The sequence below is a fragment of the Archocentrus centrarchus genome, chromosome 21 (genome assembly GCF_007364275.1).
Source record: "Archocentrus centrarchus isolate MPI-CPG fArcCen1 chromosome 21, fArcCen1, whole genome shotgun sequence".
NCBI lineage: Eukaryota > Metazoa > Chordata > Actinopteri > Cichliformes > Cichlidae > Archocentrus > Archocentrus centrarchus.
In genome coordinates this window covers 11,537,615-11,560,995 of record NC_044366.1, presented here as the reverse complement: position 1 = coordinate 11,560,995, position 23,381 = coordinate 11,537,615, and the positions used below count along the sequence as shown (strand labels likewise).

At 40.5% G+C, this 23,381-nt stretch overlaps 4 protein-coding genes across 4 annotated transcripts; 3 read left to right on the top strand and 1 right to left on the bottom strand.

Moving 5' to 3' along the window:
- The first annotated feature begins 144 nt into the window (after positions 1-144).
- Positions 145-1,083, top strand: LOC115801040 (olfactory receptor 142-like). Its single transcript, XM_030758739.1, has one exon. The coding sequence runs from the start codon at positions 154-156 to the stop codon at positions 1,081-1,083; it is 930 nt and encodes a 309-aa protein (XP_030614599.1). The 5' UTR covers positions 145-153.
- Positions 1,084-3,707: 2,624 nt separating this feature from the next.
- LOC115800949 (olfactory receptor 142-like) lies at positions 3,708-4,652 on the top strand. Its single transcript, XM_030758583.1, has one exon. The coding sequence runs from the start codon at positions 3,708-3,710 to the stop codon at positions 4,650-4,652; it is 945 nt and encodes a 314-aa protein (XP_030614443.1).
- Positions 4,653-6,094: 1,442 nt separating this feature from the next.
- Positions 6,095-22,157, bottom strand: LOC115800645 (uncharacterized). The gene is made up of 7 exons (XM_030758128.1): positions 22,118-22,157; positions 21,138-21,854; positions 18,270-19,616; positions 18,132-18,193; positions 17,265-17,508; positions 7,106-7,236; positions 6,095-6,893 (listed from the first exon to the last, which is right to left on the bottom strand). Exons 1-5 carry the CDS (start codon positions 22,155-22,157, stop codon positions 17,281-17,283), a joined length of 2,394 nt encoding a protein of 797 aa, XP_030613988.1. The 3' UTR covers positions 6,095-6,893; positions 7,106-7,236; positions 17,265-17,280.
- On the top strand, positions 7,682-10,477 carry LOC115800646 (olfactory receptor 142-like). Its single transcript, XM_030758129.1, has 2 exons — positions 7,682-7,872; positions 9,796-10,477. Exons 1-2 carry the CDS (start codon positions 7,682-7,684, stop codon positions 10,475-10,477), a joined length of 873 nt encoding a protein of 290 aa, XP_030613989.1.
- Positions 22,158-23,381: the final 1,224 nt, after the last annotated feature.

Here is a 23,381-nt window from a genome sequence, read left to right as displayed (position 1 = left end):
CAAATGCTATTGCATCATCATCAAAGCATTTATTAATAGATGACACTGAACTATAGCAGAGTCAGAACAGACAGCACAGTGCAGCTGCTCACTCTACAACACTCGACAGGTAGAATCTGAACATTTTAAATTCTGAGTATTTGCTTGTTGATTATGGATAATGTTTCTTTTGTGAGAATCTTCACTCTCTCAGGGATAAATGAGTCAATGAATATCAGACTCACCATCTTCATGCTCACGCTAATGTATTACTGTGTGATTTTATTTTTCAATATTTCTCTCATTGTGATCATTATCTCAGACGAAAACCTGCATGAACCCATGTACATTTTATTGAGCAGCTTTTGCATTAATTCACTTTATGGAACCACAGGTTTCTACCCCAAATTCCTTTCAGATCTGCTCTCATCTTCTCAAACAATTTCATATGAAGGGTGCCTTTTACAGGCTTTTATCATGTACTCATTTGCCTGCTGTGATTTGTCCATTTTAGCTGTTATGGCCTTTGACAGGTATCTGGCTATATGTCGACCGCTGCACTACCACTCTTTCATGACTAAGAGGAGGCTCTCTCAGCTGGTGTGTTTCTCCTGGCTGACACCTTTATGCATTTTCGCCATCAATGTCGTGCTCACATCAAGACTCAAGTTATGTCGATCAAACATTAAGAAGCTTTTTTGTGTGAACTGGGTAATTGTTAAACTTGCTTGCACTGACACAGACACCCTTTCAATTAGTGTTGTTTCATATGCAACAATAATCATTTATGTTTTTCATGGCTTTTTCATAATGTGGACTTACATGCATCTTATTAAAACATGCGCAAGGTCCAAAGAAGACAGGGCAAAGTTTATGCAGACCTGTGTGCCCCATTTGACTTCTTTAATCACATTCCTGGTTGTAATAGTTTTTGATTTGATGTATATGCGTTTTGGCTCCACAGATTTACCTCAAAGCCTCCAGAACCTCATCGCTATTGAATTTCTCCTCATCCCTCCAGTTATGAATCCTCTCATTTATGGATATAAACTTACCAAAATACGAAGCAGAATCTTGAGTTTAATTTACCTTAAACAAAAATAACCACTTCCATAAAGTTTAATCTCTTCCGTATTTATTATTCTCATTATTTATTTATTTTTGAATTATGTGGGGGTTTTGTTTTATCACACATTATGATACAACATGATACAACTTTGGGTTTCAGTATTTTGCCCAGGGACTCACACCTTAGCCACCTTAGCCTCATAATTTACCAAGGAAAATAGTGATGAATTTTGTTTTCTCAGCATACAACAGTTTAAGTTTTTTTATAAAACTATTTTTGGTATATCAAGTGCAATTAAAAAATTTAAATGTATGAATATATTTGTTTTTCTGCTGCTGTATGTAATGCAAGTTGGAAATAGTACTTTATGATACACAAACACACATGGAGATGTCTTTGTGTAGGAGATTAAAAAAATATATATTATTTTTTTTTTTTGCATTTTGGTGACAAAATTATTAAATATTTAAATCCTTAACGGAAGCATTGTTGTGCCATATTATAAATAGAACGGGGAAAGGATTTGGCACACTGACTGTTTTAAAATGAAAACAGTCAAATATTGTATAAAAGCATTTTGGGGAGAAGAAAAAAAAAAAAAGGCTTTCTTCAGGCGTCTTTAGTAGAATCATAATCATCACAGAATGTCAATCACAACTACAGAAAAAAACAGAATGGGTTCCCCACATGTTAGTATCACAATACCCCCCAAAATATTATACAATTTAAAAAATAGGGAGAAAAAAAAAAAGGTAATTGTCTAATAAAGAATGGATTTAAGGATATTGTCACATGAAAACACCACCATATACACTGCTCAAAAAAATAAAGGGAACACTCAAATAACACATCCTAGGTCTGAATAAATGAAATATTCTCATTGAATACTTTGTTCTGTACAAAGTTGAATGTGCTGAAAACAAAATCACACAAAAATCATCAATGGAAATCAAATTTATTAACCAATAGAGGCCTGGATTTGGAGTCACACACAAAATTAAAGTGGAAAAACACACTACAGGCTGATCCAACTTTGATGTAATGTCCTTTAAAACAAGTCAAAATGAGGCTCATTATTGTGTGTGGCCTCCACGTGCTGTATGACCTCCCTACAACGCCTGGCATGCTCCTGATGAGGTGGCGGATGGTCTCCTGAGGGATCTCCTCCCAGACCTGGACTAAAGCATCCGCCAACTCCTGGACAGTCTGTGGTGCAACGTGACATTGGTGGATGGAGCGAGACATGATGTCCCAAATGTGCTCAATCGGATTCAGGTCTGGGGAACGGGCGGGCCAGTCAATAGCTTCAATGTCTTCATGTTGCAGGAACTGCTGACACTCCAGCCACATGAGGTCTAGCATTGTCCTGCATTAAGAGGAACCCAGAGCCAATCACACCAGCATATGGTCTCACAAGGAGTCTGAGGATCTCATCTCGGTACCTAATGGCAGTCATGCTACCTCTGGCGAGCACATGGAGGGCTGTGCGGCCCTCCAAAGAAATGCCACCCCACACCATTACTGACCCACTGCCAAACCGGTCATGTTGAAGGATGTTGCAGGCAGCAGATCGCTCTCCACGGCGACTCCAGACTCTGTCACTCTGTCACATGTGCTCAGTGTGAACCTGCTTTCATCTGTGAAGAGCACAGGGTGCCAGTGGCAAATTTGCCAATGCTGGTGTTATCTGGTAAATGCCAAGCGTCCTGCACGGTGTTGGGCTGTGAGCACAACCCCCATCTGTGGACGTCAGGCCCTCATACCATCCCCATGGAGTCGGTTTCTAACCATTTGTGCAGACACATGCACATTTGTGGCCTGTTGGAGGTCATTTTGCAGGGCTCTGGCAGTGCTCCTCCTGTTCCTACTTGCACAAAGGCGAAGGTAGCGGTCCTGCTGCTGGGTTGTCCCCCTCCTACGGCCTCCTCCACGTCTCCTGATGTACTGGCCTGTCTCCTGGTAGCGCCTCCAGCCTCTGGACACTACGCTGACAGACAGCAAACCTTCTTGCCACAGCTCGCGTTGATGTGCCATCCTGGATGAGCTGCACTACCTGAGCCACTTGTGTGGGTTGAAGAGTCCGTCTCATGCTACCACGAGTGTGAACGCACCACCAACATTCAAAAGTGACCAAAACATCAGCCAGAAAGCATAGGTACTGAGAAATGGTCTGTGGTCCCCACCTGCAGAACCACTCCTTTATTGAGTGTGTCTTGCTAATTGCCAATAATTTCCACCTGTTGTCTATTCCATTTGCACAACAGCATGTGAAATTGATTGTCAATCAGTGTTGCTTCCTAAGGAAGAGAGTTTGATTTCACAGAAGTTTGATTTACTTGGAGTTATATTGTGTTGTTTGTGTTGTGTCATCACATTAGAATGGGATTGAACACGGCACCCTGGAAAACTACAAAATTGTAACTTGGACCCTCTTTTATTATAATTAATATAATTACTCAAAAACTATTTGTACTTTGGTCACTTCTAACAGTTTTTTTTCCAGTACGCCAAGAGAGGTTGAGTTCCCACGTGTGTGTTTTGTTGTTAAACCAAGGCAATAATTAACAGGAAGTACCGAGGGAGTGCAGACATTGTTAGAGAAGTAAATATAGCAGCTCTGTGCTTTGTATGCTTTCATGTTGTTACACCAAGAAGATAGATGCTTTCTCTTATAATGGATAATGTGTCTAATGTAAGAAGTTTCATTCTATCAGGATTTAATGAGACGATGAATTTCAGAGTCCCCCTCTTCTCACTCACTTTAATGTATTACTGTGTGATTTTATTTTTCAATATCTCTCTCATTGTGATCATTATCTCAGATGAAATCCTGCATGAACCCATGTACATTTTATTGAGCAGTTTTTGCATTAATGCAGTTTATGGGACCACAGGTTTCTACCCCAAATTCCTTTCAGATTTACTGTTGTCTTCTCAAACAATATCATATGAAGGGTGCCTTTTACAGGCTTTTATCATGTACTCATTTGCCTGCTGTGATTTGTCCATTTTAGCTGTTATGGCCTTTGACAGGTATCTGGCTATATGTCGACCGCTGCACTACCACTCTTTCATGACTAAGAGGAGGCTCTCTCAGCTGGTGTGTTTCTCCTGGCTGACACCTTTATGCATTTTCTCCATTAATGCTGTGCTAACATCAAGAATCAAGTTATGTGGGGTAAACATTCAGAGAGTCTTATGTCTGGACTGGTTAATTGTTAAACTTGCTTGTCCTGAAACTGATACATTTTCAAAGAACATCACTGCGTATGCAACCATTATCATTTATGTGTCTCATGGCTTTTTCATAATTTGGACTTACATGCATCTTATTAAAACATGTGTGAGGTCCAAAGAAGACAGGGCAAAGTTTATGCAGACCTGTATGCCCCATCTGATCTCTTTAATTACATTTTTAGTTGTAATGTTTTTTGATCCAGCATACAAGCAATTTGGTTCCACAGATTTATCTCGAAGCCTCCAAAACTTTATTGCTATTGAATTTCTCATCATCCCTCCAGTTATGAATCCTCTCATATATGGATTCAAACTCACCAAAATACGAAACAGAATTTTGGGTGTAGTTTATTTTAAAAGAAAATGACTCCCATCAATGATAAGACTTTCTTATTCAGCAATAAAAGGAGAGTAAATTCCATCATCAAAAATGTACATTATTGTGTTTTACACAAGGGATAAGACCAGGCCTCATAAGATCAACCAACAATGTAGCATCTTATAGTTACATAAATATTGTTATTTTTGTTATTTTATTGTTTTGAAAGAAAGTGGGTGTCTCCAACAGCTGCTCTCTGTATGTTATTTTGCAGATTTAGTCATGGCCATCTTATTATTTGACCTTAAAGTGTCAAGATGCCCTAACTCTTACAGTCACGTTCCATTAAGGCGTACATTTTTGTTGTCATTTACAGTAGAGGGGTAGAAAGTCTCTCAAGAGGCAGTCTGATATTCTTTTTCTTTCTTTCTTTTTGTTTAACCATCAAATGTTGTTTGATTGATGATTGACATGTTTACTGTGGTTCAAATACTAGTTCATCCAACTCTTTGGTTACTTCTGTAGCCTTGCTCATTGTACACTTATATCAAAAAAATTAATTTAGAAAATATATCAAACCTGTCTACCTTTAACAGAATATCACTTTCACAATTTGCAAAAGAATTCAGAGATAGAGCAAGTAAGAACTGATTGCTTTATAAGATAGGAACTGACACAGTGGCTGGCCCCTGCACTGTAAAAATACAGTCACGAGTGTAACATAATTTCACAAAAATGTCATGTTTGTTTTAAAAAATAAAACTATTATATTCTAGTTTCTTGCTGGAAATACATATCTAAAATCTGATGCATGCTTAACCATTCATATGAAGGGGTAAGTGTGTCCAGCTAGTATTTATCAATCTTGTCATGTTCCTTCTTCCTGATGTTGCCATCACTTGGTATTGCAATGTCAATCACTACAGCTTTCTTCCTCTGTTTGTCCACCATTACGATGTCCAGTTGGTTAGTGATCACAGGTTTGTGAGTAAGTATCTGGAAGTCCCACAGGATCTTAGCTCTGTCATTCTCAACCACCCTTGGGGTGTATCCCATTTTGACCTCGGGACTGCCAGGCCATGCTCAGCACAGATGTTTCTGTGTATTATGCCAGCCACTTGGTTATGGCATTCCATGTATGCCCTGCCTGCTAGCATTTTTCACCCTGCTGTTATGTGCTGATTGTCTCAGGGGCCTCTCTGCACAGCCTGCACCTGGGGTCTTGCCTGGTGTGTTAGACCCCAGCCTCTATCGAACTTGTGCTTAGAGCTTCTTCTTGTGCTGCCATGATAGAATAGAATGCCTTTATTGTTAGTGCCTCTGTGCTGTCTGTCAGTCCAGCTTTGTCCAGCCATTGGTAGGATTTTTCAATATTAGCCACTTCTTCTATCTGCGAGTGGTACATGCTATGCAGAGGCCTGTCCTTCCATGATGGTTCCTGTTCTTTCTTCTCTTCTTTCTCAGGTTTCTGCTGCCTGAGGTACTCACTAATCACATGATCATTTGTGGCCATGTGCTCATGGATCTTTGTTGTTTCATCCAGGACAATGGTTCTGACACTCAGTAGTCCTTGGCCTCCTTCTTTCTACTTAGCATACAGTCTCAGGGTGCTGGATTTGGGGTGAAACCCTCCATGCATGGTAAGGAGCTTTCTTGTCTTGACATCAGTGGCTTCTATTTCCTCCTTTGTCCAGCTTATTATCCCAGCTGGATACCTGATGACTGGCAGGACCTAGATGTTGATTGCTCTGATCTTTTTCCCATTCAGCGGACTCTTCAGGACTTACCTTACTCTCTGCAGGTCCTTGGCAGGTGCAGCTTTCCTAGCAGCCTATTCATGATCCCCGATTGTCTGTGGGATTAAAAGGTACTTGTAGTTGTCTTCAATGTCTATAATGTTTTCTTCTGGTTGTGCAATCCCCTCAGTTCTGACTACCTTCCCTCTCTTTGTTACCATCTGACTGCACTTCTCCAGTCCGAATGATATTCCATTGTCATTGCTGTAGATCCTAGTGGTGTGGATCAGTAAATCAATGTCTTGTTTATTCCTGGCATACAGATTGATGTCATCCATGTAGAGGAGGTGGCTGATGCTTGCTCCATTCCGTAGTTGGTATCCATAGCCAGTCTTGTTAACGATCTGGCTGAGGTTCAGGCCTGTGCAGAACAGCAATGGGGACAGAGCATCTCCTTGGTAAATCTCGCACTTGATGGTGACTTGTGCAATTGGCTTGAAGTTGGCCTCTAGTGTTGGTCTCCACATCCCCACTGAATTCCTGATGAAGGCTTCTGGAGGAGAAACAAACACACATTCAATCATAAACTTTGGACACACCGGGGCCAAACATAAACAGATACTGCATGAATTCAAGCTGGTCTGGCAGGCAGAGTATACAGGGATAATCTCTATGTGACAGGAGAGGTAGATTAGAATCATAACTGTAACGAAAATAATCAGTGTGCTCCGGGGAGTGTATGTAATCAAGAGAGGAGTTGCTTACTTAGCTGGGAAAGAGATTCATCCATGAGAGGCGGTTTGCGCTGGTGATGGCCGGTGTTGTTGGGCTTCCCAGGGGAGCAGGTGTGTGTTGTACCTCGTGGGTTAGGAGGCCAGTTAGCGGATATCAACTTCCTGGAGAGGGGTGAGGAAGGCAGGCAGTTATCATGTAATGGTGAAGTGAGCAGCAACAGAAAACAAAATGGCATCCACACCATTAAAATCCTATAACACCAAACATGTCGTCTGTGACACAGCGTACTTCAAATGTGCCGCCTTCGTGGACTTCCGGCAACAATTACCATAATAACCCTATTTTGGATGTGTAGCGCAATTTCTCAGCTTTCAGAAACCATTTGAATTTTTCTGATAGGACAAACGGTAATATAATTACGGTAATTCAAAGTTCATTTGATCAGCCACCCCAGCGGTGATACGCTCGGTCTTAACCAGCGGGTGCTTCAGCAGCAATCACCTGGCATTATAGGGTTCAGCAGGTAGAGTGAGTTGAGTTACCCCGTGACTGACACTCACTCTCTGGCAAGGAGCAGGAGCTTCCAACAGACCATAAATACCCAGCATGATCACCAGATGGGATGCAGGTGCATTGAACAGCACCCACACCTCGCCGCTGGAGGGGTGGAACAGCCAGACCCAACCCAAACTGCAGCAGGGAGAAAGCACAGATACACCCTCACAAACCATGACAGGGACTGTCTTCTGGGGATCATTGGGGATCAGGAGAGTCCGGCCATCAGTCAACTATTCTGGGTGTGTCTTAGCCTTTAGCAACTGATTCATTTGTGCTGCCAGGCGCTCATGGAGTGCAGTTAGTGACTTTTGCCAGTAGGTGTGAATTATGTCAGGGCCTGGTCCAGCTCTTCATATGTGAGACTCGTTCTTGAATGTCTGATACTGTGATGGTTACTGGATCCTGTTCAGGGAGGTTGCTGTGGTCTTCTCTTAGATCCACTAACCATTGAGCATTGGTGTTGTTTGCTACACTTTTCTCCCATATCCAGTATTGCTCTGTCTCCAGCCTTGGTGGGGGTGCTGTTCTCATATTGTTCCCTGAGAGTACACCTCGGATGGTTCAGTGGAGAACATCTAGTTTATTCTCCTGGCTTCTGTCTCTCAGGTATACCTCTTTAGGCAGTTAGCCAAGGCTGTGAGTCTTTGCTTGGCAATTGCTAAGGTTTGTACGTCTTAGGCACCCTTTTCTTCATCACATTTCTCTGCAGTTCTGATAGCTGGCTATCTTCCCTCCATGCTCTCTTGATCTTAGCCTCTAGCCATCTTTTCCATGGAGGGTACTTCTCCTTGTGGCTGTTCATCTTATAAACAAGCATCTCAAGGATCACTGTTGCCGTGGTATACATCATCTGATAGGTTTCAGTGATGGTCAAAGGAGCAATTGTGTGCTGCATTCACATTGTCTGGTAGACTTTCAGAGGAACTTCATGTTGTCTTGGTAATTGCCCTCAGGGAGGTCCAGGTTTCCGTCTTAGCCATGATCTTATTTTTCAGGTCAGCTGCTCTGGTATTCAGCATACCAGTTGTTACTGGGGTTTGGTAACTAATCCCAAAGTGTGGGAATGATGATATCTCTCCTCTGACCTGTTGTCCTGACTCCCCCTTGTCATAGCATTTGTGTTGTACCTCATCAATCTCTAGTTGTGATAGCAGTTGCTTCTTGAGGATGTTGGAACACTGAGCTATGAGTTCTTTTGATGTCAAAGAATCCATAGGTCCCACATCCTCTTCTGTAACCCTGATCACTGGGATTACCTGTGTAGTAGAATTCCAGCAGTTCCTGATTCCTATCTCGTGTCCATTTATGCCATATCCATCTAGTTCCAGTAGTCAACTTATCATCAGTATGCCCTGGTTCCTCAACACCTGACGTGGACCTTGTTAATCCAAGATGATATCAAATGGTCAATCAGTGAACCATACCTGACTCTATGTCAGTGCTCTTATTCAGAATTGTTTGATTTCACCTGCACGCCAGGCCTTACTGTGGTCAACCTGAAATAAAGCAAAGGATGGAGGCTGCCCTCACTATTTTTAGAGCTTGGGAGTCTCAGCCACTCCCCAAGTTTGTCTGTCATAGTCTGCACACATCTGCTGCTGTTCCTTCCTCCAATAAATAACTTACTGTTGGGTGGGTGCCCTAGCTATACGAGTACATGAAAACTAAATGTGGACCACTAACACCAAAAGCAAGTCTCTGGTTGGATAGTAGGATGCAGACCACTACCAGTGGATGGAGGTGTAGAGCAGGGGCAGATGCTGTGAAATCTACAACATGTAAACCTAGTGAGTGGCAAGCTGGTTTACTTTAAACCTTTCTTAAATTTATTAGGAAAGAGACATAAGTTTCTTGAAGTCATTTCTGAAGTATAGCCACTTAGACTGACTTAAAAAAAAAGTAAGAAAAACTTTTTTGAAATTAAAATTTAAGAAATTGAAGTTAAAATTACTTTTAAGAAAATTAGATTTCATAGGTTAGTGGGAACACTGCTTTCTTTGTCCGTGTTTCTCATGCATCTATTGAATATTTATTTATTTGTATGTTTTTTTAACTGTATACAATAATCTCTAGTGGTCATTAAGGTGGCCAATTATTAACTGAAGATAGAGCAGAACAGGAGGGCCTCCCTAGAGGGTACACACACACACACACACACACAGATCTGCTCTCATCTTCTCAATTTCATATGAAGGGTGCCTTTTACAGGCTTTTATCATGTACTCATTTGCCTGCTGTGATTTGTCCATTTTAGCTTTTATGGCCTTTGACAGGTATCTGGCTATATGTCGACCTGTGCACTACCACTCTTTCATGACTGAGAGGAGGCTCTCTCAGCTGGTGTGTTTCTCCTGGCTGACACCTTTATGCATTTTCGCCATCAATGTCGTGCTCACATCAAGACTCAAATTATGTGGATCAAACATTAAGAAGCTTTTTTGTGTGAACTGGGTAATTGTTAAACTTGCTTGCACTGACACAGACACCCTTTCAATTAGTGTTGTTTCATATGCATCAATAATCATTTATGTTTTTCATGGTTTTTTCATAATGTGGACTTACATGCATCTTATTAAAACACGCGCAAGGTCCAAAGAAGACAGGGCAAAGTTTATGCAGACCTGTGTGCCCCATTTGACTTCTTTAATCACACTCCTGGTTGTAATAGTTTTTGATTTGATGTATATGCGTTTTGGCTTCACAGATTTACCTCAAAGCCTCCAGAACCTCATCGCTATTGAATTTCTCCTCATCCCTCCAGTTATGAATCCTCTCATTTATGGATATAAACTTACCAAAATACAAAGCAGAATCTTGAGTTTAATTTATTTTAAACAAAAATAACCACTTCCATAAAGTTTAATCTCTTCCGTATTTATTATTCTCATTGTTTATTTATTTTTGAATTATGTGGGGGTTTTGTTTTATCACACATGATGATAGAACATGATACAACTTTGGGTTTCAGTATTTTGCCCAGGGACTCACACTTTAGCCTCATAATTTACCAAGGAATATAGTGATGAATTTTGTTTTAACTTTAAGTTTTTTATAAAACTATTTTTGGTATATCAAGTGCAATAAAAAAATGTAAATGTAGAAATGCATGAATATATTTGTTTTTCTGCTGCTGTATGTAATGCAAGTTGGAAATAGTACTTTGTGACACACAAATGTGGTGCCCGTCAGGTTGATCTTTCTGGGGGGACTTCCTGTTGACCTCAGTCGCAATCTGGATGTGAATGGCAGGACTTCATCATGATCATTGCTCTGACCAATTGTTATATTCTTTCAGGTTAGCACATGGTTAATCTGCCAAAACGTAACTCTGTGAAGTCATACTTCGTTGTTGTATCAGTATGTGTAACTGTTATATTTGTATACACTTTAATAAGTTTATATATCATTATTTAGCCACAGCAGGGACTGGCAGGAAAGTTGCCCACATGTCGGAAATAGCGCGAGACCTCATCTTCATTAGAGTCAATATTGTTTTATTTTGTTTTCACAGTGACTAATCTGCACTCTTGGTCATTTATGTAGCTCCCACATGACACTTCAAAGCAAGAGTGTTCAGTAATTTTGGTAAGGACATAACATTAGTAAGTTGTCCAGAAAGTTTGTTGAAACTGTATTTGATTAGTTACAGTTATATTCAATTATTTTTCTTTTGTATTTTTCTAATTGCTACCAGCTTGGGACCTGTCGAGGGACTCGATGCTACTCAACTAAGCGGAGACAATGAAGAGAGTTTTGTTGAATATCTGACCTGCCAAGATGTACTGGAACAGGATGATCAGGGCCTGCCACTATTAAAGAGACTAGAATGTGACATCAATGGGGCCGTTTTGAGCCACAGTCAAAGTCCTGTAGCCCTTGAAGCTGAAGCCAATGTAAGTGCACCTGTTGCCAAAACATCCCAACCACCAGAGGGCAGCAGTGGGACAGATATACAGACATTCCTGGCTCGTTATGACAATCTTCAGGGTCAGACACATCAGGTTGAGTCCGCTGCTATCCCCTGGGACTCAGAGAGACTGTTATCTTAAACCTTTAGTAGTCAATTCAGTCGCCAACAAACAGACTGCTCACCAGCTCCACTAACCTCGGGAGGTATATCATTACCAACACATGAGCCCTCCCAACACCTAGCTTTGCCACAAAGCCCTGTCTCACCTAGTGGTGATAGTATGATAGCTATGAAAGGCTTGCCACTGTAAAAAAAACACACACACAGACACACACACACAAATGTTTTTTGTGTAGGAGATAGATTAAAATGTATTAAATATTTAAGTCTTTAAGTGAAGCTTTTTTGTGCCATATTATAAATAGAAATGGAAAAGATTTGGCACACTATTTGACTGTTTTAAAATAAAATAGTCAAATATTGTATAAAAGCATTTTTTTCCATCAACAGGATTTCTTCAGGCATGTGCCAAAGGTTTCTTTAGTAGAAGCACAAATCAGCACAAGATACCAATCACAACTACAGAAAACCAGAATTCCCCACAGTATGATATTAGTATCACCCCCCCACCCCCAAGTAATTATACAATTTAAAAAATAGGAAAAAAAGACTCTTTCTGTGTTGGCCCTGCAACAGGCGGGCAACCTGTACACGGTGTACCTTGCCTCTCGTCCTATGTCTCCTGGGATAGGCTCCACCGCCCCAGCGACCCTGAACAGGATAAGCGGAAGAGGATGGATGGATGGAAGGAAGGAAAGAAAGGAAGAAAAGGATAATTGTCTAATCTCTGGAGCTTGAAAAAAGGGCAACTGGACCTCTTTTTGTTTCTTGAAGATGTTTAACCGGTCATTCAGAAGACTTCTTCAATACTTATGAGGTCTTAAGACAAGACCCCACATGCAATCACAAGAAAAAAGTCATCAGTTGCCTACAACAACTCGAAAAGGAAAAAGCCATTGTCTGCCCCACTTAATACCGTCTTTACCCTGGAGAAACTACTCCATGCATTTATGGAGTCCCGACGATCCACAAAGAAGGAGTCCCACCCAGGCCCATTATCAGCAGTATAAACTCAGTCACCTACAACATTAGGTCCACTTGATACAATGGAACGAAGTCCCAAATTGGTTTCACCTGAAACCACTGATTGTAATGACCCATGCCTCCTTTCACACCTTGGCACATGTGATTATGCACATGAACAATAGTGGTTCACAACCACCTCCAGCGGACTACGCCCACTGGGGATTAAATACCTGGGTCTCTCCACCTTTTGGTTTGAGAACTGAAGAAGTCTTTCGGATGAGAGGCGAAATGTCTTCAAGTAACAAAAAGAAGTCCAGTCACCCTTTTTTCAAGCTCCAGAGACTACTATTTCAATTTTCAATTTCAATTTCAATTTTATTTATATAGCGCCAAATCACAACAAACAGTCGCCTCAAGGCGCTTTGTATTGCAGGTAAAGACCCTACAATAATAGAGAAAACCTAACAGTCAAAAACGACCCCCTATGAGCAAGCACTTGGCGACAGTGGGAAGGAAAAACTCCCTTTTAACAGGAAGAAACCTCCAGCAGAACCAGGCTCAGGGAGGGGCAGTCATCTGCCGCGACCGGTTGGGCTGAGGGGAGAGAAAAGACATGCTGTGGAAGAGAGCCAGAGATTAATAACAATTAATGATTAAATGCAGAGTGGAGTGTAAACAAAGTAAATAAGGTGAATGAAAAGAAACAGTCTATTGTGGGAACCCCCCCAGCAGCCTAGGCCTATAGCAGCATAACTAAGGGATGGTTCAGGGTCACCTGATCCAGCCCTAACTATAAGCTTTATCATAAAGGAAAGTTTTAAGCCTAATCTTAAAAATAGAGAGGGTGTCTGTCTCCCGAATCCAAGCTGGAAGCTGGTTCCACAGAAGAGGCGCCTGAAAGCTGAAGGCTCTGCCTCCCATTCTACTCTTAAGTATCCTATGAACCACAAGTAAGCCAGCAGTCTGAGAGCAAAGTGCTCTGTTCTGGTGATATGGGACTATAAGGTCTTTGAGATAAGATGGGGCTTAATTATTCAAGACCTTGTATGTGAGGAGAAGGATTTTAAATTCTATTCTAGATTTAACAGGGAGCCAATGAAGAGAAGCCAATATGGGAGAAATCTGCTCTCTCTTTCTAGTCCCTGTCAGTACTCTAGCTGCAGCATTTTGGATCAGCTGAAGGCTTTTCAGGGAGCTTTTAGGACAGCCTGATAATAATGAATTACAATAGTCCACCCTAGAAGTAATAAATGCATGAATTAGCTTTTCAGCATCACTCTGAGAAAGGATGTTTCTAATTTTAGAAATATTGCGCAAATGCAAAAAAGCGGTCCTACATATTTGTCTAATATGTGCATTGAAGGACATATCCTGGTCAAAAATGACTCCAAGATTTCTCACAGTGTTACTGGAGGCTAAAGTAATGCCATCCAGAGTAAGTATCTGGTTAGACACCATGTTTCTAAGATTTGTGGGGCCAAGTACAAGAAATTCAGTTTTATCTGAATTTAAAAGCAGGAAATTAGAGGTCATCCAGGCCTTAATGTCTTTAAGACATTCTTGCAGTTTAATTAATTGATGTGCGTCATCTGGCTTCATTGATAGGTAAAGCTGAGTATCATCTGCATAACAATGAAAATTGATGCAGTGCTTTCTAATAATACTGCCTAAGGGAAGCATGTATAATGTAAATAAAATTGGTCCTAGCACAGAACCCTGTGGAACTCCATAATTAACCTTAGTGTGTGAAGAAGACATGAACAAACATTTACATTTACATGAACAAATTGGAGTCTATTAGATAAATATGATTCAAACCACTGCAGTGCAGTACCGTTAATACCTATAGTATGCTCTAATCTCTGTAATAAAATGTTATGGTCAACAGTATCAAAAGCTGCACTGAGGTCCAACAGGACAAGAACAGAGATGAGTCCACTGTCAGAGGCTCTAAGAAGAGCTATGACCTGGATGACTGAGAACCTACACAGACAGATAATTGTCTAATAAGGAATGGATTTAAAAATGTTGTCACATGAAAGCACCACCATCTACAAAATCTTTTGTACAACTTTGGGCAATAGTCTGTGTAAAATAGATACATTTTGTGTTACACCACAGGGTAATAGCCAGCGGTTTATCGCCCGGCACTGCGCCATGCTGAGGTCATCTTGCACCAGGCTGAGAATTTCACCGGTTCACTATCAATCAGAGCTGTTCTATCACTGCAATGAGAAAGCGGGCACCCTGCACACTCTGTGCATGGCACCCCATCACCGATACCAGACTGTTTTGTTTTTTTTTTTCCTCTGGCTAGATCACTGCACTATAGTAATATTTCACCACAATTTGCAATCTACCACCAGGTACAGCTAGTTTCGTTAACAATTTTCAATTTGCATGCGCGATCTTTTGACAGTCCTGTTCATGCTTAATTTTGCAAGGCAAAATAGTAACCAGTGTGAAACTGAAGGGGAAGTAGAAGGTTAAAGTGATCTCAAAGGACAATTTTGAGCTTCCTATTAAACATAAAATCCCAGGAGCTTGTCTTCGTAGACTCACAAGAATAACACAATGATGTGTTACTTAAGGAATGTTTATTAACAATAGCTGCAGGTACACGTGCATCTTATTTTCAGAGCATCATAACACAGACTTGAGGGATCCACACTCCCTATTGTCATCAAGTCACATGGTTCAGTCAGATTCAGGTGCCTTCAATGACCCATAGGACCAACCGTCATCACAGAATATTATGTGCACAATATTATCCAACTGTTCATTGTCTCTGAATCAGTAAACTGGCACAGCATTTAGCGTTTATCATTAGTAAGCTAATACTAAATTAGCCCCAATCCCCTGACACACACACGCTTGCCGGGCTAAAATTTTTTTCTAGCTAGAACCCTGCACCATATCAGTAACCGGACTGGTGAAGTTACATTAGAAAGAACTACAATAAAGATTAAAAGATGTAATGATATGCATAACAAAAAGTTTGGATCCACACTGTGCATTTTTGTGACTTTTCTGACACCTAATTTTTTTTTTTCATTCCATCATAAATCATTGTGGGCCTTCTGCCGTCTTAAGCAAATCAGAGGTTGGAGAGTATATTTTAAACTTAACATGAATTATAGAGTCCTCCAGGGCAATGTGAATGTTTACAAAGTGGGTCTTCAAAATTTAAAATATGCATATATTTAAATATATATTTATTATCAGAGTGCCAGTCCAGCTGGAAACTCCAGAATTTTGTTCCATTTGGATGAGACTATCTACTGATAGTTTTGATTTTGTGGTACTATTTGTCATATTTGCTAAATCCAGCATGCAAATTGAACAAAAATTGTATTTTCTTTGCTTTTGTGACTAAGAATTTGAAGATAAAAAGTATTCTACGTACATGTTTTATTTTGCATCACTGTGAAATTCAACTATATACGATTCAGAAATTTTCACAAGCTGTAATTGTGAATTTTTTATTAGTGTGAGCTCAAATATGGGACTTCATTTTTTTTTTTCTGTATTTATCCCAAACTGCAGATACTGATTCAATTTTACATTAAGAAAGACCAGCAGAAATTTCAGGCTTTTATGTTTAATAGTTATATATGTACTGTATATATATCTCAGATATCAGTGTGTGGAAAAAAAAGGCCTTATATATGTCCAACCTTTGATCCATGAAATCTTGAGGCAGATCAGAGATTGGTGAACAGAAAATGTTCAAACATTTTTGTCATATCATATCCATGATTATTTTAATATACCAGATATTTCCATACAGCGATTCCATGTTAAAACCGCTGCTGTCTCAAATCAGACCTGAAGCATAAAATCTGCTAAGATGTGTCATTTTGGCATCTGCGTCTGTTCCAGTCTGACTCCACTGCTATTAACATGCAGCAGATAAAATCATGCAGTGTAAAGATTCAGTCACTACCATGGTTTGTATTTGCAGCTCACGTGCCTCTCATGAGAGCTGCCGTTTCCCTGTCCATGTTTTACAGGATTGTCTATCCGTAGAACTTCCAGTCCTTAGTGACTGGTCATTGTATGTGTCCTCCCAGGACTCTGGTCCTGAGATAACATGATAATGTAATCAGGGTTATTTACTCAGATTACACAACTGTTCTCAGAGGATGAGTAGTAGTTTCAGTGGTAAACTAGTTTCTTTTTTGTATGAAGTCACTAGAGTTCATATTTCATAAAGCAATACTTTACAGGTCTCTGCAGGCCATGTCTCACACACCACACTTATGGACAAACCTTTAATGGATGAGGGGGTAAGGACACTGAATTCTTTGGACCAAAAAAAAAAAAAGGGGGGGGGGGGGGGGGGGGTTGCTGGAGTCAAGACTCAAAAAAAGACAAATCCAGTATTCGAAGTGGATTCATTAACATATGACACAGTTTACAAGTATACAGCATATACAATCTCTAAGAGATCTACAATAAAGATAAAATCTACATTCACATAACAGACACTTTAGCTACCTTAACTTCCAGTTCAGGATACGAGAGCACTTGCAGCTTTGTGAAGTCTGCTCAGTGAACATGGTGGTCCTACAGAGTCTTAACAAAAGCGCAAGCTTTACCAACATCATAGTAATAATTAGAAATGTGACTCACATGTGTTAGAGGAAGTTCAGGTCAATTGACTCAGTTCCTTCAAGGCTCTAATTTGTTGGACCAATAAGCTGCCCAATAGAGCCCCAGCTGCCGCCCCACCAGCTGACCTGGCATTTATTCCCGTAGCTACCCTGGATGAGGCCACAAAGGCTCCAGCTGCAGCTCCCACAGCTGCACCTCCAGCTCTGAGCCACAATGAAGTCCAGCCTGCCTCAAGTCGCTGCGCTGGGTTTGCAGACTCTTTCTGTAGGAAGAAAGAAAAATTAGTGTCCTATGCCACCTTTGAGTAATTTAATGCACAGAGTAATGTATACTAAATACAATATGTTATAAACATTTTATTATTGCAAGAGCAACTGAAGGCCATAGTGGATTGCCTGAGGTAGATAAAGGAGAAGTAAACACATAAATATGGATTTGGGCAGTAATTTTGAAATGGGAAATGGATATAAATTCTTTATCCTAAAACTTCATGATGACTATTCATCAGGGAAAGAGTTTGTTCCTCAAAACTTAGAATGTGTGAGGATTAAAAAAAATAGAATCTGTGTAATGTTCTGGAAGCCTGAAATAATTTTCAGAATTTCTGTTTAAGAATTCATTCATTCATTTATATATTTATTGCTAAGTTAGTGGTGTCACTGTCCTATGCCTTGTCAAAAATGTTTCATAAATGAATAAATCAAACTATTGTGGTTTGGATAAAAATAACAGATTTTCTGTTGCACCACAGATATAAAAAATTTTAGAATGCATTTTAGACAAGCTGCAAACTTCCTTGTGATCACATAGAAAGATAACTTCTTCAGCACTTAGTCTTATCAAGAGGGTTTTGTGTGTTCATCGTGGGCCAACAATTTTACTCACCTTCTGTTGAAGAGTGGCACCACTGTCCACCACATCCAGGCTCTTCTGTTCTTTTTCTGGAACTTAACAAATGACATTTATCATTCATGCAGAATATACTCATCATAACCAGACTCAGGATCAATTTGTCGTACTCACTGTGTTTGATGACATCTCGATGGTCATTTGAGGGTATTGTGAATGCCCATTTTGGTCTTCTGCCAAGTTCCTCCAGTGATTTTAGGTCTGCCACAATTTTCCTGTGGTCACCTTTATTAAAGTACATAGTGTTCATCTTATTTGTCCCATCAGTTTCTGTTGCTTTATAGTGCCTCTGCATCCCATTAATAGTTGCTTTCAACATTTTCTTTGTATCTTCATTTTCTTTCTTCAGCTCTTCATTCATCTCTTTGAGCTCCATCGCTTCTTGTTTGTGGTCCATCATCATTTGCTCCATTTCTTTTTCTTTCTTTTCCCACATTTGCTTTAATGTTGCAATCTTTTGCTCTTGCGCCTTCATCTTTTCCTCTAGCTTTTCTTTGTCCTCCTCACTAAGTTGTTTTGTAGATTTTATGACATTGTCTTTCACAGCACTCCTTTCACTCAGACCTTTTATCCTTTGGTCTTTTTCCATAATATCCTGCTTGCGTTGAGTGTTTTGGGTGTTTAAAATGCTCATCTTTTCTTCATTGTCTTTCTTTAACCACTTCTCGTTGTCATTTGTTGCCTTCAAAGCCTCAACCTGTCCATCTTTCTCCTTAGCTATCTTAATCATGTCCTCTACTATCCTCTCCTTCTCCTCGGCTATTTTCCTCATCAGAACATTCTCTGCTTTAACCTTCTTCAGCTGCCTCACAGTCTTTTTGGAGCTTTGATCCAACTTTTTGTTGCTTTCCTGCAGCTTCATGAATCTCTGCACCAAGTATCTGGTATCATTCTCCACCACTGTTTCCTCAATCTTCTCCAATAGTTCTCTAACCTGAATGTCTCTGACCCTGTTTGAGTTATCAAAAACATGAAATCTGTTTCCACATTTGTCCACAAGCTGCTGCAGAGCAGGCCATCTTTCAATGTGCTCCTCAATGGGAGTGACTCCCAGTTTGTCTCCCCAGGTGAACAACACGATGCTTCGAGTCCACACCCAGAGGCCAAGCAAGCTCAAGTGTTCTTCCGTTCTAATTCTGTCGGTTTCAGTGAAGGTCTCATCAGCGCGTACGACCACCAGGACGGCATGAGGGATGGAAGCACACAGGGATGCACTGTGGGTGATCAGATGCTGTACTTCCCGTGGTGTATCCTCAAAGCAGTATCGCCCATGCCAGCCTGGAGTGTCAACAACAGTTGTTCGCATTTTGTCAGCACCGCCCTCCCTTTCAGAGCACTGTGATGTTGGATGTCCAGCAGAAAAGACCTCACCACCAAGAAGAGTGTTCCCAGCTGAGCTCTTCCCGACCTGCTTCGGTCCCACGAGCAGAATTCGAAGCGCTGAATTTGGAGGAAACTCTTCTGTATTGTAAAAATGCAAGATTTAGATAATGTTAGCTTCAGAAATATATTTTATCTTACATTAATTTCATGCAAATGAGAATGAAAATTTTTAGATGTTGCATGGATAAGGGAATATTTTCCATTATCAGGGGCAAGACTTGTTCTAAGTGATTAGAATATAGATATCGTAATAATATCAGCTGATTTTCAGCAGCTTGAGGAGAACAAAGAACACCTTTGAATACCTGACATTTATTTTCATATGGTAATACTGTTAACATGAATTTGTGTATTAACACATCCAGCAATTAAAGAGCAATATTATCATCCATTTGAGTATCTTTTAGCACCATTCATTCACTATATGAATTACTGTATATGTAAATATTTCAAGAATGTTTGTGCTTTAATTATATTGATTATGGCTTATAGCCTATGAAAATAAGAAATCCAGGACAGTGTTTCTCAAATTGTGGGGTGCAGCATCATGACAGGTGGGGCGCAAACGACCTGGGAGAAAAGTCATGCGGAACAATTGTTGAACATTGGATTCATTCTCACAGCGGAACAAGAAAACGTTAGCAAGTACATTTTTCCATGAGCTGTGTGACTATTTTGATGAAGCTTATAGTTAGGACTGGATCAGGTGATCCTGAACCCTCTCTTAGTTATGCTGCAATAGGCCTAGGATGCTGGGGGCTTCCCATGATGCACTGAGTGTTTCTTCTTGACTCAACTCTTTTCACTCTGTGGTAATGCAGCACTCTGCATTTAATCATTGGTTATTATTAATCTCTGGCTCTTTTCCACAGCATGTCTTTTGTCCTGTCGCCATGCCAGATGACTGCCCCTCCCTGAGCCTGGATCTGCTGGAGGTTTCTTCCTGTTAAAAAGCAGTTTTTCCTTCCCACTGTTGCCTAGAGCTTGCTCACAGGGGATTGTCTGATTGTTGATGTTTTCTCTGTAGGGTCTTTACCTTACAATATAAAGCACCTTGATGCAACTTGTGATTTGGGGCAACATAAATGAAGCTGAAGTGAACTGAATTATTTAATATGTTTTATAGTTATGTCTTTATTTATAATAACATAATTATGCTTTTGGCTCTTATCTATGCAAAAATGCTTGTATTCATGTTAATTAATGAACAGCTCTGAGAGGAACCACAAATTTATTTGAGGGTTTAACTCTAAAACTGGCCACAAACATCTCATGTGAACCACAGTATTATACAAATGATTGTACCTGGTCTGATTTCCAAGCTACATGGGTAATAATATCAGAGTTTGTGGTGGGTTTAATGATTAGTCTGTTGCATGCAAATGTAGATATTTGCAAACAAGAATTGTTCAATCTCTGAGTGTTAATGTGCCCCAATTTATTGTTTCCTTTCCACTAATTTTATGATGACTCTTGTCAGCTTGTGGTGGTTGCTTGCTCATGTCTCGGATGTTTTGGTCCTATATTTGTCCTGCAGGTGGGGAAAATTTAAACAATTAAAAATATATATACATCACAGGTACTTGAAGGGATCCTTACCCTGTAGAAATCTGAGTGTTCTTCTGACCATTTCCACATTCTTTCGCCTTAAAGTCGCCCTCTCCTCCACCTTTTTCCTTTGCGTCTCTGTTATCCTGGAGAATTTGTCTTTTTGAGTCAAATAACCAGCTCCTCCTGCTTTTATGTTTTCTTCAATCACTGCATCAATCTTATCCAAAAGTTCTGCAACCTGAGCGTGATCATCTCCTCCCCAAGTGCTTGTATCTAAAAGGTGGTATCTATACATACATTTCTCCAAAAGGGTTTTCAGAAACTCATATTTTGCAATGTAACTCTCCACAGACACCCCTCTCAGTCGCTCATACCTAGTGAATATTACTATTGTGTTCTTCCACAGGGTGCCATTCAGCAGCTCCAGGGGTCCCTCTACTGTCCATTCCCGACCTCTGTGAGAGCTGATAGGTATAACCATGAGGAAAACATGAGGTCCTGGTGGGCACATGTCCATGCAGGCTGCCATGTTTAATTTTACCAAGCCGGGGTCTTGGACAGAGTAGTAGATCCACCTTTCAGGGGTGCTGACCAAAACCACTTTACGCCCGTCATCAAGAATAGCTTGTCTTTTAACACACATCTTCACATCTCTGCTGATGTCAAACATCTGTTGGCCAAGGATGGTGTTTCCTGTCAAACTCTTCTCTAGCCACTCGTGCCCCAAGAGGACAATCCTCAGCTCCTGGAGATGGTGTTTGTTCCCTGCCAGCAGAGAGTACAAAATGTCACTAAATTTTCACAGCCCTGGCAAGCAAGCAGTGAATGTGACACAAAACCCTGCCAGGGGTTTCACAAGTTTCCTCTGAGCTACACAAAATGCTGAAATTCTCTTAATTGCAATGGAAGAAGTAATATTAGTAGTACTAATATACTAAAATAAAATCAGCTTTTTTTTTGGACACATTTGTTAAACTACCAAACTCCATCATTTATCCTCAAAAGAGTGAAATAAAAGTATTACATACCTTTATGTGGTCTGCGGGCCATTAAAACACTGTCATCCATCTTTTAAAATATCAATTTAAAGCTGATCCACTACGTGTGAAATCCCTGTTTTCCCCAAACAAAATGAAGTGAATCCTCACTGTCCAGCCCCAGTGCCAGCCTGAGCTTTAATGTTTGACTCAGCTCTCTGTCTGATAAGAGGTCAAAGTCCAACCAGTACCGCTCCACTAGGGGGAGGTATTATATAGATATTTGTAATTAGCACACACAGTTAACATGTCTATAACAGTGTAATTACATCAAGGAGCCGGAGCAGTTAAAGGACGGGGCCTGAGTTCAGAGGCTCTTTTCTGGGATCTTTTCTGGTGTTTTTTACACAGTGGAGAGCCGAAACAAGCTCTCACTCCTCCAAAACAGCTTCGGACCCCTGAAGGGTGCTTTTAAGATCTCTGTGGATGCAAACATGTTAACGTACATCGATCACCCTTTCTTCCTCATTAAACACCTGAAAAATCGAATTTCTTACAAGTTTTAATTGTTGGTGATCGATTGGAGCAGCTTTTCTGTTTGACCCAACCCACCCTATCACTAATCACAGCAGGTTGTCCCTCCTGTCAGGACCAGCTCTGATCATTTTGGGGCTCAAACACAGCAACACATGAATTTTGATTGGAAGAAAAGCTTAAAAATATCAAGGCATGTGAGTCAGCTCCATTGAAGAGCATTCTCCAATAGCATGGAGATAGTTGTTCAGTAATAAGAAAATAATGGCATTCCACTGTCTGCTTACACCCTTAAAACCTTCTTCTTTTCTGACTCCCCCTCCTGCCTCAAAACCTGTGCTGACCAGTTAGCTTTGGTCTTCACACAGATCTTCAATAAATCCTTAGAACTGCATGAAGTCCACTGCTGCTTCAAAAAATCCACCATCATTCCAGTATCCTGGAGCTAAACACGCTTAAGACAGTGGAGATGACAGTGGACTTCAGGAGACATCACTCATCAATGATTCCCCTCACTATAACTGACAGCCCTGTGATGACTGTGGAGACCCTCAAGTTTCTGGGAACCACCACGTCTCAGGACCTGCAATGGGAGCTCAGCATCACTTGTAAGTTTAGTATGTTTGGAAACAGGTCTCTCTTGCAAATGAGACACTGAGTCTCAATGGGACTACCTGTAAAAATAAAGGTTAAATAAAAAAAATAAAATAAAAACATCAGCTCCATCCTCAAAAAGGCCCAACAGAGGATGTACTTTCTGTGCCAACTGAGGAATATGGTC

Coding starts and splice junctions, on each gene's coding strand:
- LOC115801040 (XM_030758739.1), top strand. CDS start 154: ATGGATAATGTTTCTTTTGTGAGAATCTTCACTCTCTCAGGGATAAAT.
- LOC115800949 (XM_030758583.1), top strand. CDS start 3,708: ATGCTTTCTCTTATAATGGATAATGTGTCTAATGTAAGAAGTTTCATT.
- LOC115800646 (XM_030758129.1), top strand. CDS start 7,682: ATGATCACCAGATGGGATGCAGGTGCATTGAACAGCACCCACACCTCG. Junction 7,873..9,795: donor CCATCAGTCAACTATTCTGG/GTGTGTCTTAGC, acceptor ACACACACACAG/ATCTGCTCTCATCTTCTCAA.
- LOC115800645 (XM_030758128.1), bottom strand. CDS start 22,157: ATGGATGACAGTGTTTTAATGGCCCGCAGACCACATAAAG. Junction 18,194..18,269: donor TCGAGATGTCATCAAACACA/GTGAGTACGACA, acceptor TCATTTGTTAAG/TTCCAGAAAAAGAACAGAAG. Junction 17,509..18,131: donor GTGCCACTCTTCAACAGAAG/GTGAGTAAAATT, acceptor TTCTTCCTACAG/AAAGAGTCTGCAAACCCAGC.